The following is a 12,813-nucleotide window of genomic DNA, read 5'->3' on the forward strand; positions in this document are numbered from 1 at the left end:
GCCAGTGGCTACATCCCATATAAAATAGATAAAATATTGCATCCCCTCTTATCCAACACACACAGGATCTTAGCAAAACCATCCCCATCCTATATATTAAGGGTATATTGAAAAAAAAAAATAGCCAAAGTTCTGCAAATATAATCTCCTACTATCAAACCTTTCATTCAGCTAGCTGGTCTGCCTGCAGTTGAGAGAACCATAGCTGGCAGAGTGCCAAGAAGTCAGTTCATGTTGAAGGAGAGAAAAGAATAAACTATATTCTCCCCAGGATCTTTTGAATGGGCAAACCGCCTGGCTGGTTTTACTGACCGCCCGGCTAATTAATGTCGTGAATTGACATGGTTAAATAATGAGCAAGAATGGAAAAATAATTTAAGGCATTTTTAAATTAATAGTGATGAGAAATCGAGCACGGATTGGCACGGACTTGCAGTGCAAGCCAATCTCGAGAGCTTCAGATATTCAATTTGCACACCAATCTTTATGCGGAAGAAGACAAAAATCGGGATTCGAATACAACAGTATTGGTTGCAAAGAAGATCTTTTACGAAAGAGACATAATTTTGATGTTTGAAAGAACTAAATTGTGAAAATTGAGCGAATTGGAATCAAAGGCAGAAATCTGTTAAAAATCCACATTTATTTTTTTTAATAATTTTTGTCCGAAGATCGTGAGTCAAGTATTTAATGTTATTTTGTAAAAGAAAATAGACCTTTTTTAATTTATCTAACTGTTTAGATCATGGCAAAGGCAAGATGTTGACTTAACTGAAATAGAGCCAGTCTTAGAAGCCAGAAAACTATTCATCGTGGAATTGAAAGAGACTCCTGGCAGTCATTTTCACAATCTTCATCAGCATCTTTCAGGTGAATGGTCAAACCTTCACACTAATTATTCAGATTCTAATGTTATTACGTTTAAGACTACAATATATATGATAAATACATAGACACCCAGGGGGTGCTTAAGGGTCAAAGCTGTATAACTGAGAGGAGACCTCCACATAGCCTTTAAAGGAATGCGGAGAAGCGACCAGGGCTTCTCACCTAATGTCCAATCCTCACCTTCTCGTGGTGCACCCTGTTGGATATCTACTTGGATACTGAACGGATGAGGATGGGCTGGCAATTTGGGATTTAGCCGACCAAATTGTATTCTTATTGGTTAAACCAAAATATAGAATGATGGTACAACATGACAAAATTTCATGCCGGCTAGGGCGTCGCCCGGTTACACAAGGCCCCCGTTGTTTTCGCCAGGGAACCAGGGCGAACAGCGAAAAGTCAGCTACTGGAACTAATCTGAAAATAAACACCAACTCAACATCACCAGAGTTAAAGATCGGTACTATCAACGTAAGAAGCCTGAATGGCAAAGAAAAGGAGCTAGCTGAGGAATTAGATAAGTACCAGATCGACATAATAGGGGTGACTGAAACAATAAAGACCAAAACTGGTGAGATCTTTCTGAGCAATAAATACAAAATGTTATATTCAGGCAATGACAATCAAGGAAAAGAAGGAGTAGCCATAGTATTCAACACAAAATACAAGGCTAATCTTCTTGAACGGCAGTCAGTCTCAAGTAGAGTAATGTGGGCAAATGTGAGAATGGGGAACTGGACAATGAGACTTATTTGTGCCTATGGTCCCACAGAAGGTTCTACTAAGGTAGAAGTGGAGGAATTTTTTGAGGCTTTAGAAAAAGCAACTGACACAATGAAAAAGGAAAAGTTGGTCCTTGTTGGGGATCTAAATAGCAGAGTAGGAAATGATTGTGAGACATACAAAAATATTTTGGGAAAATTTGGAGAAAAGAGCAAAGCTAATAATAATGGCAAATATCTGTTGGATTTCTGCTCAGGACATGGACTGGTTATTACTAACACCATGTTCCAACATAAAAATGTGCACAAATTCACATGGAGAGAAGAGGCTAGGAATAAGAAAAGTCTCATTGACTATGTTATTGTTGATAGTGATGTTTTCTCCCTGGTGCAGCACACCAGAGTGTACAGAGGATTTGAAATTGGAAGTGATCACTATTTAGTCTTGAGCAGGATAAAATTGAATTTCATATTGAAAAGAATAACATGTAAGAAAGTTTTAAAGCGAATAAAAGTTGAGCAGCTCTCAGATGTGAACTGTAGGCTAAAATACACAAAGATTATTGAAGAAAAATGAAAGAGTTTGAGAACAGGAATCAAACCTTGGAGATTCAGTGGCAAACTCTGAAGAAAACATTGATTGATTCTGCCAGAGAGGCATGTGGTGAGGTTATCTGTAAGGATAAAAAAATCAGAACTCCCTGGTGGACACAGGAAGTTAAAGAGGCAGTGAAGGAAAAGAAGAAAGCATACCAAAAATTCCTGTCAAATAAGTCAGCTTGTGCTCTTAGAATATAGAGACAAATGCAAGAATGCTAAACACTGTGTAAAACTAGCTAAACAAAAGTCATGGGAGGACTTTGGCAAGAATATAGAAAATAAATGTCAAGAAGGTGGCAAAATATTCTGGAGGTTGTTGAAGAAGCTTAAGAATGGAGGAAAGAGTGCTGTAAAAGGAATTAGAGATGATAAAGGTGAAATGAAAATGGGAGAAAAAGATATCCTTGAAGTATGGAGTAATTACTTTGAAAAGTGCTAAATGAAACAAGCAGTGATGACAGCACAGTGGTAAAAAAACACTGACCAGGCAATGCAGTCAGGAATACATATCCATACTAGAAGTAGAAAAAGCCATCAAAGGCTTGAAATGTGGAAAGGCAGCAGGAGTAGATGATATTCGACCAGAAATGCTGAAGTATGGTGGTATAAGAGTCTTACAGTGGCTGCACTGCATAGTTCAGAAAGCCTGGACAGAGGGACGAATTCCCGATGATTGGAGTAGAGCTCTCATAGTACCCATATATAAAAAGGGAAATAAAACTGCATGTGAGAATTACAGAGGTATTTCCCTACTGAGTGTTCCTGGCAAGATCTATGCAAGTATACTTGAGAAACGGTTGAGAAGAATTGTGGAAGAAAAGCTTGGTGAAGAACAAGCTGGATTCAGGCCAAATAGAGGATGTCAGGATCAGGTCTTCACTTTACGACAAATAGTCGAGAAAGCATGGGAATATAACAAAGATCTGTATTTAAGTTTTGTTGATCTGGAAAAGGCATATGACAAGGTGCCAAGAGAGGAGCTATTCAATATGCTTCAGTTATATTGTGTCAGTGGGGCATTATATCAAGCAATACTTAGTCTTTATTTGAGTTGTAAGTCAGCAGTTAGAATTGAAGGAAGTAGAGGAAGATGGTTTAATGTTAAATCTGGTGTGAGACAAGGATGTACATTATCCCCTCTGTTATTCATTATCTATATGGATCACATTATGAAGGAAAGTGGTATTAAACATGATATCAAAATTGGAGATGTTAATGTCAGCTCTTTGCTTTATGCGGATGATGTTATACTTCTAAATAAATCTGCTACAAGTCTGCAAGATTCTCTGACTGAATTGAATAACTGTTGTAATAGATATGGTATGAAGGTCAGCAATAAAAAGACAATGAAAATAGGCAGAATCATTGAAAATGTCAACTGTGTTGTTAAAGGAGAACCTGTGGAACAAGTAAAACATTTCAGCTATTTAGGCACGATTTTTACTGAAGATGGTAAATTAAATATAGAAATAGACAACAGAATCAGCAAAGCTGGTATGGTGGGAAGTCAATTGAATAAATTCATATGGAATAAGAGAGAAATCAGTCGGAACACTAAATTAGCTGTGTACAAGACAGTGTTCAAACCAGTTTTAACTTATGGATCTGAGAGCTGGGTCAGAAGTAAAACACTTGACCAAAGACTAGAGACCACAGATATGAGAGTCCTGAGAAAGATTATAGGCATGAACAGATGGCATCAATGGCAATATCATATAAAAAACGAGGATATTAGGAAAGAACTTGACATTGTCAGCATCCAGGAATGCGTTAGCAGAGCTAATCTTAGGTGGTATGGTCACTTAAACAGAATGGGCGAGGAAAGATTAGCAAAACAAGTGTTCTCTGCCAGGTTGGCAGCAAAACGACCCAGAGGAAGACCAAGATATAGGTGGATTGATACGGTACAAAATGCGTTAGACGATAGAAATATAAGATCTGATAATGTTGGAGTCTTGACAAGTAACAGACTGATTTGGAGGAAAATTGTAGATAGGAAATTAATAATGATGTAATTTTTTTCATGTAGTACTATCATATCCTGTACACCCCTTGAGGGTACATGGCAGGAATTTGATGATGATAGACACCTAGAAGCAAGATTTCCAGATATGCCAATCATTTCCTGCTTTTCAAGACTTTTTAATGCAGAACGTCATGATCAACGTTAGGCTTCTAAGATTCTTTTTGATTATTATTCTAGAAATGGAAGTCCTGCAGTTTTAAACTATGAAAGTACTAAACTAGACTGGGCAGTTGCTTCAAAAATGATTAATGGACAGTCATACAAAAATCTAGATCCAAGACAAATACTGCTGAAATTAGCAACAACAACATCCGAGCTCAAAGAGTCTTTTCCAAATTTAGCAAAACTAGCTGCTGTTGGACTGGCCATATGTGTGAGCACAGCTGAATGTGAAAGGGGTTTCTCTGCATAAAAAAGAATAAAAACCTGTATGAGGAATCACATCAGTCAGAACACTCTAAATAATCTGATGCTAATTATACTAGAGAGACCAGATCCAACAGATTTTAATTATTAAAGAGCTGCTGACAACTGGGCTTCTAAGAAGAGAAGAATTAATGTATCGAATTTTAAACTGTGAGCATTACAAGGTTTTTCATTATGTAATGAGAAAATAAGAAAAATCCTAGTCTTGTTTGTTATAATTACTATATAAAATATTATCCTTGTTTTGAAGTAATTTCTAATAAAATTACTATTTTAATTTGTTATGAAAATGGGTCTTTCTTAACTCATTCGAAATTTTTTGTATGCCGGGCTAATTCTGCCTGGCTGGCAAACATTTCTGGGGAGAACACCGAATAAGGGATGTATGAAGAATTTGTCATCAAGTGAAATCATGTGCTTTATACATAAACTTTTCCAAGTATAAAGCAAAACTGTTATACAAGCAAAATAGTTATCACTTTAAAAACTAGAATGATCATAAAAGAAACACTAATTTTCCAATGTGTAATAATAAGCACTCATCCCACGAAATGGATTGATTACCCTTTTAATGGAATGGATTTGCCTTCTGCCATGTGCAGAAGTGTCGAGGGTTCTCTCATCTGTGGTCGAACTATACTTTTATACTTTCTGAAGATTGACTACATCCTCTAAAACATCTGGGAGTGTTTAAAGTTCCTTGTGCCTGCAGTTTAGCCTACTTTGAACAGACAGGTAGATCAGTTAACATCTGCCTTGAAGAACATAAAATTACATCTGAGATCATCTGTATGGCAAGATGGGAATGGCAGACCATGCTCTGGATATATACTTCACATAGGATTAGGTGGAGAAAAACATCTATATTCATAGAGGTTGTTACAGGTCTGAGTAGCTGTTTTGAGAATCAGCATCAGCTATGAAACACTTTCCAAACCTTAATAAGTGGTTTCATTAATTTACTAAAGATCTGGGAGACTATTATTTTAAGACCTAATAGCTCGACCTCTCTAAATTGATTTTGTAGTTATCTTTCCCATAGAGAGCACCATGTAAGGACATTAGGTGTTGATTATAATTTAAAGGTTCTACAATTACCGTATATGTTGGCATATAAGATGACTCTCAAATACTACAGAAAACCCCTCGAAATCATGGGTCGTCTTATACGGAGCATATATAAAGGGAAGCTTAATTTCTTGGATGAACATTTAGGTAGTTACAATGCATCGTTATATAAGAAAATAAGCAGTGTTTATAAACAAATCAGATTAATTTTTTGTTACATAAATTTATTTAAAATATTACAATACATGTAAGTCTTAAAAAAACAAATAATTATTAACCTTAATTTTCATGTTAATTTTCTTCGTAATCTGTAATTGAAAATAGTTCTTCAGATTCCCAGTTGAAATCTGGTGAATTGATTTCGTTTTTGTCATCAGTGTCCCACAATAGATCATCTTCTTTACCATCCATAAGATTAGAGATACCACACTTTTTAAATGATTTTATTAGTCTCTACTTTTACTTTATTCCATGCTTTGATCACAAAATTGTACAACATATTAAGTGATGCAGCGTGCATAGATCCACCGTTTGTAAATGATTTTTCACCAGTCAACATCCAATTATTCCACTCTTCTCGCATGTGATCTTTAAATGGTTTGTTCAAGTAGACATCTAGTGGTTGCAATATAGAAGTTAAACCACCTGGTATAACAGCAATTTTTGTGTTATTTTTTTCTAGAAGACTTAGTATTCTCAGTTAAATGACTACGAAACATATCCCATACTAATAAACTATGTTTCTTCATTATACATACTGTCTAGTTGCGTGTTTCACACATTATTTATCCATAATTTCACACCATTTTCGTCCATTCATCCTTTTTTGTGAAAATGTACAAAAACACCTGGCGGAAATTTTATCTTAGGTTTAGTTTTACGTTTGAAGATGATCATTGGTTTTAACTTGGTTCCATCAGCCAAACATGACAACCGTAAACCTTGTTTTTTCATGACCTGTACTTCAAACTAGCATACTCTACTACCTTTAGACTCTACTATTTTATTGCTTATCATATCAAAGCTCATATGAGTTTCATCCATATTTCCAATATTTGACAATAGAAATTTGTGTTCTTGTCTCAGCTGAATAATAAATTTATGGAAACTGGTAAGTTTGTGGTCAAGATCTGCTGATAATTTTTGAGAAATTTTCGTTTTTTTGTTGTATTACGAGATTTTGTCTATTCATAAAACGATTACATCATCCTGAAGTAGCTTGAAATTCTATATTTTCATCCTGATTCAATCTTGACCATTTTAGTGCATATGCTCTAATCATATTTCTTGTAACAAGATAACCATTCTGCCTTTGTTCGAATACCCATTCTGCAATATGATTTTCCAGTTGCGACCATCGGGTGATCCCTGTTCTCATCGCACATTTTTTCTTTGGTAATTTTTTAAAAATATCTTCTTTCTTCCTCTATTCTCTTACCATCTTCTCAGTTATGTCAAACTTTCTTGCAGCAGCACAGTTATTAGTTTGCTTTGCCATTTCAATTACCCTTATTTTAAATCGAGCTTCATACTTTCTTCATTTTGTTGCTGGTTTCATGATTTTAAATAACAATTTTAATGATTCTAAAATTTAAAAAAAATGCAAAATTAATAATTAAAATTGGGGCTAATCACTTTTAATTAGGGTTGTCGTCGTCCGGTAGCATCCTCTAGCAAGAGGGTTGCAGCAGATGAGTAGCTCTTCTCCATTTCTCTCTGTCTGTCACTTCCATCATTCTTAAACCAGTCCATTCCACAATGTCATTAAACCACTCTCTAGTTGGTCTTCCACGTCTTCTCTTCCCCTCAACTTTCCCCTTGTAATATAGTTCTTGTTAGGTGTCCCGAAGAACCTCTCAGAAGATGTCCTGCAAATCTGGTCTTTCTTTGCATAATATTCTTTAGCAGTGTTCTTTCCATCCCAACTCGTCTTAAAACTTCTTGATTTTATATTTTTTCTGTATAGCTAATCTTTTCCATCTTAATTAGGGTAATTTGCATAAATACTAAATCTGTGCTATGCAAAAAAATAACGGATATGCATAGATATAAAAATAATGGATATAACAACAATACTTGATATTGCATTAATACAAGAAAGAAGAAATTAGGGGGGGGGCGTGTAATACAACCGACATAAGCTTAAAACCTAAAAATAGCCTAAAATTTAGGCCTCGTGTTATATGCCGACATATATGGTACTTAGTTTAGTGCTGTGTGCCTGTCAGCTATCATTGTGCTCTGATGATGCTGGGTAGAAAACTAGCAAAATATTAGTGATTTTAATGTATATGCATGTATTTTTTTCCCTCTTGGTGTTAGTTATATTGTTAAGCAGTATTATGAATGCACACCTACGTTTTATAGAACTTTTCGCTTTTTTTTCTGTTCACTCATTTTTTATGCTTACCTTTTTATACATTATTTTCTTACCCATTTACACTTTTGTTTATTTATTAACTTGTTTTTACTTGGTGTCATGGTTTGATCTTGAATGGGGGAAAAGGGACAACTATTACAATTTAGCAATAGTTGTCCTTGCACATCAACATATACTATAACATTTATTATATACATACTGTACTGTAACATATACAGGACTTGAAAAACTCACTTGTCTGCTCATCCATGATTAATGAGGCGAGTAAAAAAAAATTCAGAAGAGTTTAAGTTTAATCATCAGCTTTATTTATGTTATTTCAATTCTGTTTTATGTTGCAAATAGTTTTTGTATGTTTCATTACTTATCACATCTGTTGGAGAATATTGAATTACAAATATTGTTTTTGTTGATTATCATTGATTTTGTCATAATGGAATACAACCAATAAGAGGATACACATTTTATCTTCAGAGTGACTTTGGTCGTACCACAAGGTAACCAGTTGATCATGACGTGGTAACTTAAATTCCATACATAAAGGACAGTGGTAATTTATTTCTTACCCACTGATAAAATATGCAGAATATGAGTTGTTAATGGTGGATATTGGTACTTGAAAAGTAAAGTAAAGAAGCATTTATTTTCTCAAATTACAGTAAGACCCCGATTAATGTTGATTTGATAGAATGTGGTTTTTTCCAAACTCTAAAAAAGTGCTAAATATTCCATGATTTGATATAACGTGGTTCTACTCGAAGCCTAAAAAAAGTGCCAAATTTATGCTAATTCAATTTATCACTGTATTTCCCTTGATTCGTATATAATATGATTATTCCCGAACCAATTAGCAAAAGGTGACAATTTGTCATAGTGCTGTAATTCCCCTAAACCCGAAATCTGTGTTTTCCCCATACATCTTGTAGTTGTTCGTTGGCAGTGAAAGTGTCCACACTATCAGTATGATTTGGAGTGCTGCGTAAAACGTTATTTATTCACTGTAATCATCGATATTATTGACCAAGGAAATCTATAAAAATTCTATTTGTTCATTAAAAATTAATCATTACTATCATTTTTTAAATTATTCAAAATGAGTGGGTGTAAAGATGAAAAAACAAAATTGGCACAAAAAAGCATTTCGCTATATTAAAATGCAGGTGCTGAGGCGATTAGAAAAAGGTGAATGTCAAGTTGACATTTGAGCCACTTTAAATTTGTCTACTTCTACTATACAAACAATTTTAAAAAACAAGGACAAAATTAAGTGTTCAACAACCACAACGTCTTCTGCAACAGAGGTAACTTGATCCAGAAGCAATGTTTTAGAGGAAATGGAGAACCAAACGCAACATGCCATTAAGTCGGGCAATAATCATTGAAAAGGCCAGAAGTATTTTTAATCATATTCAAAAACAAAGAGAGGATATGAGCGGAAACTTTGCAGCTAGCAGAAGTTGGTTCGATAGATTTAAAGAAAGAAGCAACCTCTGACAATTGCTTAATGAGAGAAAAAGAAAATGACAAATGACACTAGACGACTTCATCACTAAAAAAATCAAGAATTTCAGAAGAGCCAGAACCTTCAACAGCACAAAAATAAACTTTGTATTTATGTGTTATGTATATTTTGCAAGTTAATATAAAAATAATTTAAAATTAAAGTAAAACTTTTTTATTCTTGGTCGCGTGTTTTCTTATCCTATTTACTAGTTAAAATGACCCCGTTTAGTGCTTTGTCTTCTAGGAATGCATCCTGAGCATTAATCAGGGTATTACTGTATATATATATGGCTAGTGGTGCCATATGCCACTGTGGCATATGGCACCACTAGCCTTATCCATCTCAGAGCCAATCAGAATCCAGCAATGCACTAATGTAGTTATATATATGCAGATCTGAGGATTTTCTTTTGAGTTTTTATAATTCTGAAAGTTTCAACATTTGCTTACAATGTTCTAAATGATGATAATTTTTTATTTTTGAAGATGTCTTCTTGTGAACACATTTAGTATTAGATCAGAGGGGAAAAATTAACCATTTTGGTACATTATCAGAACATTTGAAAGTATTACAGCCATCTTAGGGATACAGTTATGTTCTTTCAGGCACAGGGAGGGCATGAGATAAGTGCTTTTTTCTGGGGATGATATGCAATGGTATGGTATAATGGCACCTTTATTTAACAGTGATACTTGGCATACAGATGCCAAAAACAGCATTGCATAATACCATTCTGGATAGTCATGGTTAGAGATTACTTATCTTAATGTTCAAAGACTTGTCATTTGAAAAGACTACAATGTTACTGCCATGCTGGCTTCTCAAGTTTTTCAACTTATTATTTATGCTGTACAAAATTTACAATATGCTGCACAATTTATGAAATCTATGTTTAAGCATTTGTAGATGTTTTATCATTCTATGCAAGAAAAGTTGCAGGCTTATAACACATTGGAGCTGCATGTGGGCTAGGAAATTGAAAAGAGAGAAGGAACTCTTTATTGAGCTGCAAGTCCTTGGGAAATACTAATGAAGAATGTTATACTAGAGAATATAATAGATAGAATGGAGGAAGGACCAGAAATGTTGGTTCAATGGATTGTAGCTAGACTTTGAATGGATATTCACCAGTCAACAGCTGCATGATACAGTTTGAATTTAACTTCCTTTAAAATCATGCAGGTTAACAATGTGTTGCTTCAATAATTTGTCTTTCTGTTATGTGTATGTTATATTACATTGAATCGTCATCTGATACTTTACTTACAGTTCTTCAGGTAAAACTATTGACAGATGTTTCCTCGTATGTGAATCGCGTGAATAGGATGAGAGGTAATGAGCTTTTAAATTTTTTTTTTTAAATTTGAACATTATTTTTCGAGAAGATTTCTATTGATATGTATACAGGAATGCAGAGAAACAGGATAAATGTAAATGGCATTTGACATATAGGATACCAAAGATTCTCTTATAATTTATTTTGTTGCTTTAATCCATTTTTAAATTGTTGTGTGCTTTATTTCTTGATTAGAAAAATCTAAAGTTACACCTGGGAAAAGTAGGACACCAAAAACACCACTTGCATATGTTGGAGACAGATTTATTCCGAATCGAAGTGGAATGGATTTTGATCTTAGTCATCACTTGGTGTGTATATAAAGAAATTATATAGTATAATGAATTAGTGACAAAATTTTAAATATTACAGTTTACTAAAGCATTTCTCCCTATAAAAATAAATCTGATTCTCTTTAATGTATTCTCATCAGTTTGCATATCATGCAAAATGAAACTCAGTATGAAGGACAGTCAGCTTTATGTTTTGAATTCATCATCACATAAGTGTTCTGTAAAGATTCCACAAGACTGTTCTTTCATCCACTTTCTTCTTTCTATGTAGCAACTAAGGATAGCAAAGGAAGAATGCACAGTTCATGGCACCTTTGGACAAGTGCCATGGAAAAGTTTGGGGAATCTCAAGTATTGTTCTGGATATCTCTAAGACGTGATCAGGTTTGGTACAAGGCCCTATTAAGCAAATCGAATACTGTTCTCACATTTGGAGTGGGGCTCCTAAAAGCTCCCTCAAAAATGCTTGACTCAATATAGAGAAGAGCAATTAGACTGATAAATGATCCATCTCTTACCAACTCACTCCCTCCGCTTTCACATAGACATTTAGTCTCTGCAATTTGTATATTTTACAAATATTTTCATGAAAAATGCTCATCTGAAACAGCAACAATAATTCCCCAACTCTTTACTAAACCCATTGGAACACCTACAGCCACCTGCCCAACATCCCTTCACAGTACACCTTGAAACCCACAGAACAAGTTTCTTTTCCTCCTCCTTCATCCCTGCCACTGCTGTACTGTGGAACAGTCTTTACCCCCCCCCCCCAATGTATTTCCCAAGGAATACAATATACAGGCTTTTAAATCGAATGTCAACAAGTTTCTCCTTTCCCATCCCACTACCCATATACGGTAGTACTAAAGTACTATTAGGTTGACCAGCCAACCTCTCGTATATGGGCTCAACATAAAAGAAAAAAAAGCAAGCTTCCATTATATGGTCTGGCTTGTGGGTTGTCAGCTTTCACTTTACGTATGTTGGATCTTTTTATTATTATTATTAAGAGAGACCTCCAGGGAATCGGAGACTTATCGAGGGAGGCCAAATACCCCACACACCAGATATCATACTTATTCTTGAATTCATTCACACCGCTTGCACTCACAACATCCAGTGGCAATCCATTCCAATCACGCACCACCCTCTGAGAGAAAAATGTAGCCCTCGCACCTTTCTTGGCGGCCTTCATTCTCGGCTTCCAAGGGTGCCCTCTTGCTCTTTCCCTACCCTCCATAAATTGAAATCCTGTATGACCCTTTCAGAAGTTTGTAAGTCTCAATCATATCACCCTTCTTTCTCCTGTTTGCTAGTGTCTGCATTCTACAAATTCTCAATCTGTCTTCATAATCAGTATTCCACAATCTGGATATCATTTTTAACACTCTCCTTGTACTCTCTCCAATATACCAGAATCACAACAGAAACCAGACCTGCGCACAATAGTCCAAGTGAGGTCTTATCAAAGCCTTGTAAAGAGACAGAATAACATCCTTATCTTTACATGTGAATATTCATTTCAGCATTGCAATTATCTTTTGCAGTTGTATTTGCAATTTTTGCT

The 12,813-nt window shown here is 35.0% G+C and overlaps 1 protein-coding gene across 2 annotated transcripts in view; it reads left to right on the forward strand.

Annotated features, from left to right (window-relative positions):
- Positions 1-12,813, forward strand: part of fzy (cell division cycle 20 protein fzy) — a 113,660-nt gene that overhangs the window by 15,280 nt on the left and 85,567 nt on the right. For both annotated transcript variants that reach the window (XM_090405831.1, XM_090405832.1), the window contains exon 3: positions 11,146-11,261. In XM_090405831.1, the coding sequence (XP_090261957.1) occupies positions 11,146-11,261 (116 nt within the window). The remainder of the gene's footprint in view (positions 1-11,145; positions 11,262-12,813) is intronic.

Source organism: Typopeltis vanoorti, chromosome 15 (assembly GCF_054136105.1).
Source record: "Typopeltis vanoorti isolate ZY-2024b chromosome 15, IOZ_Tvanoo_1.0, whole genome shotgun sequence".
NCBI classification, from domain to species: Eukaryota; Metazoa; Arthropoda; class Arachnida; order Uropygi; family Thelyphonidae; genus Typopeltis; species Typopeltis vanoorti.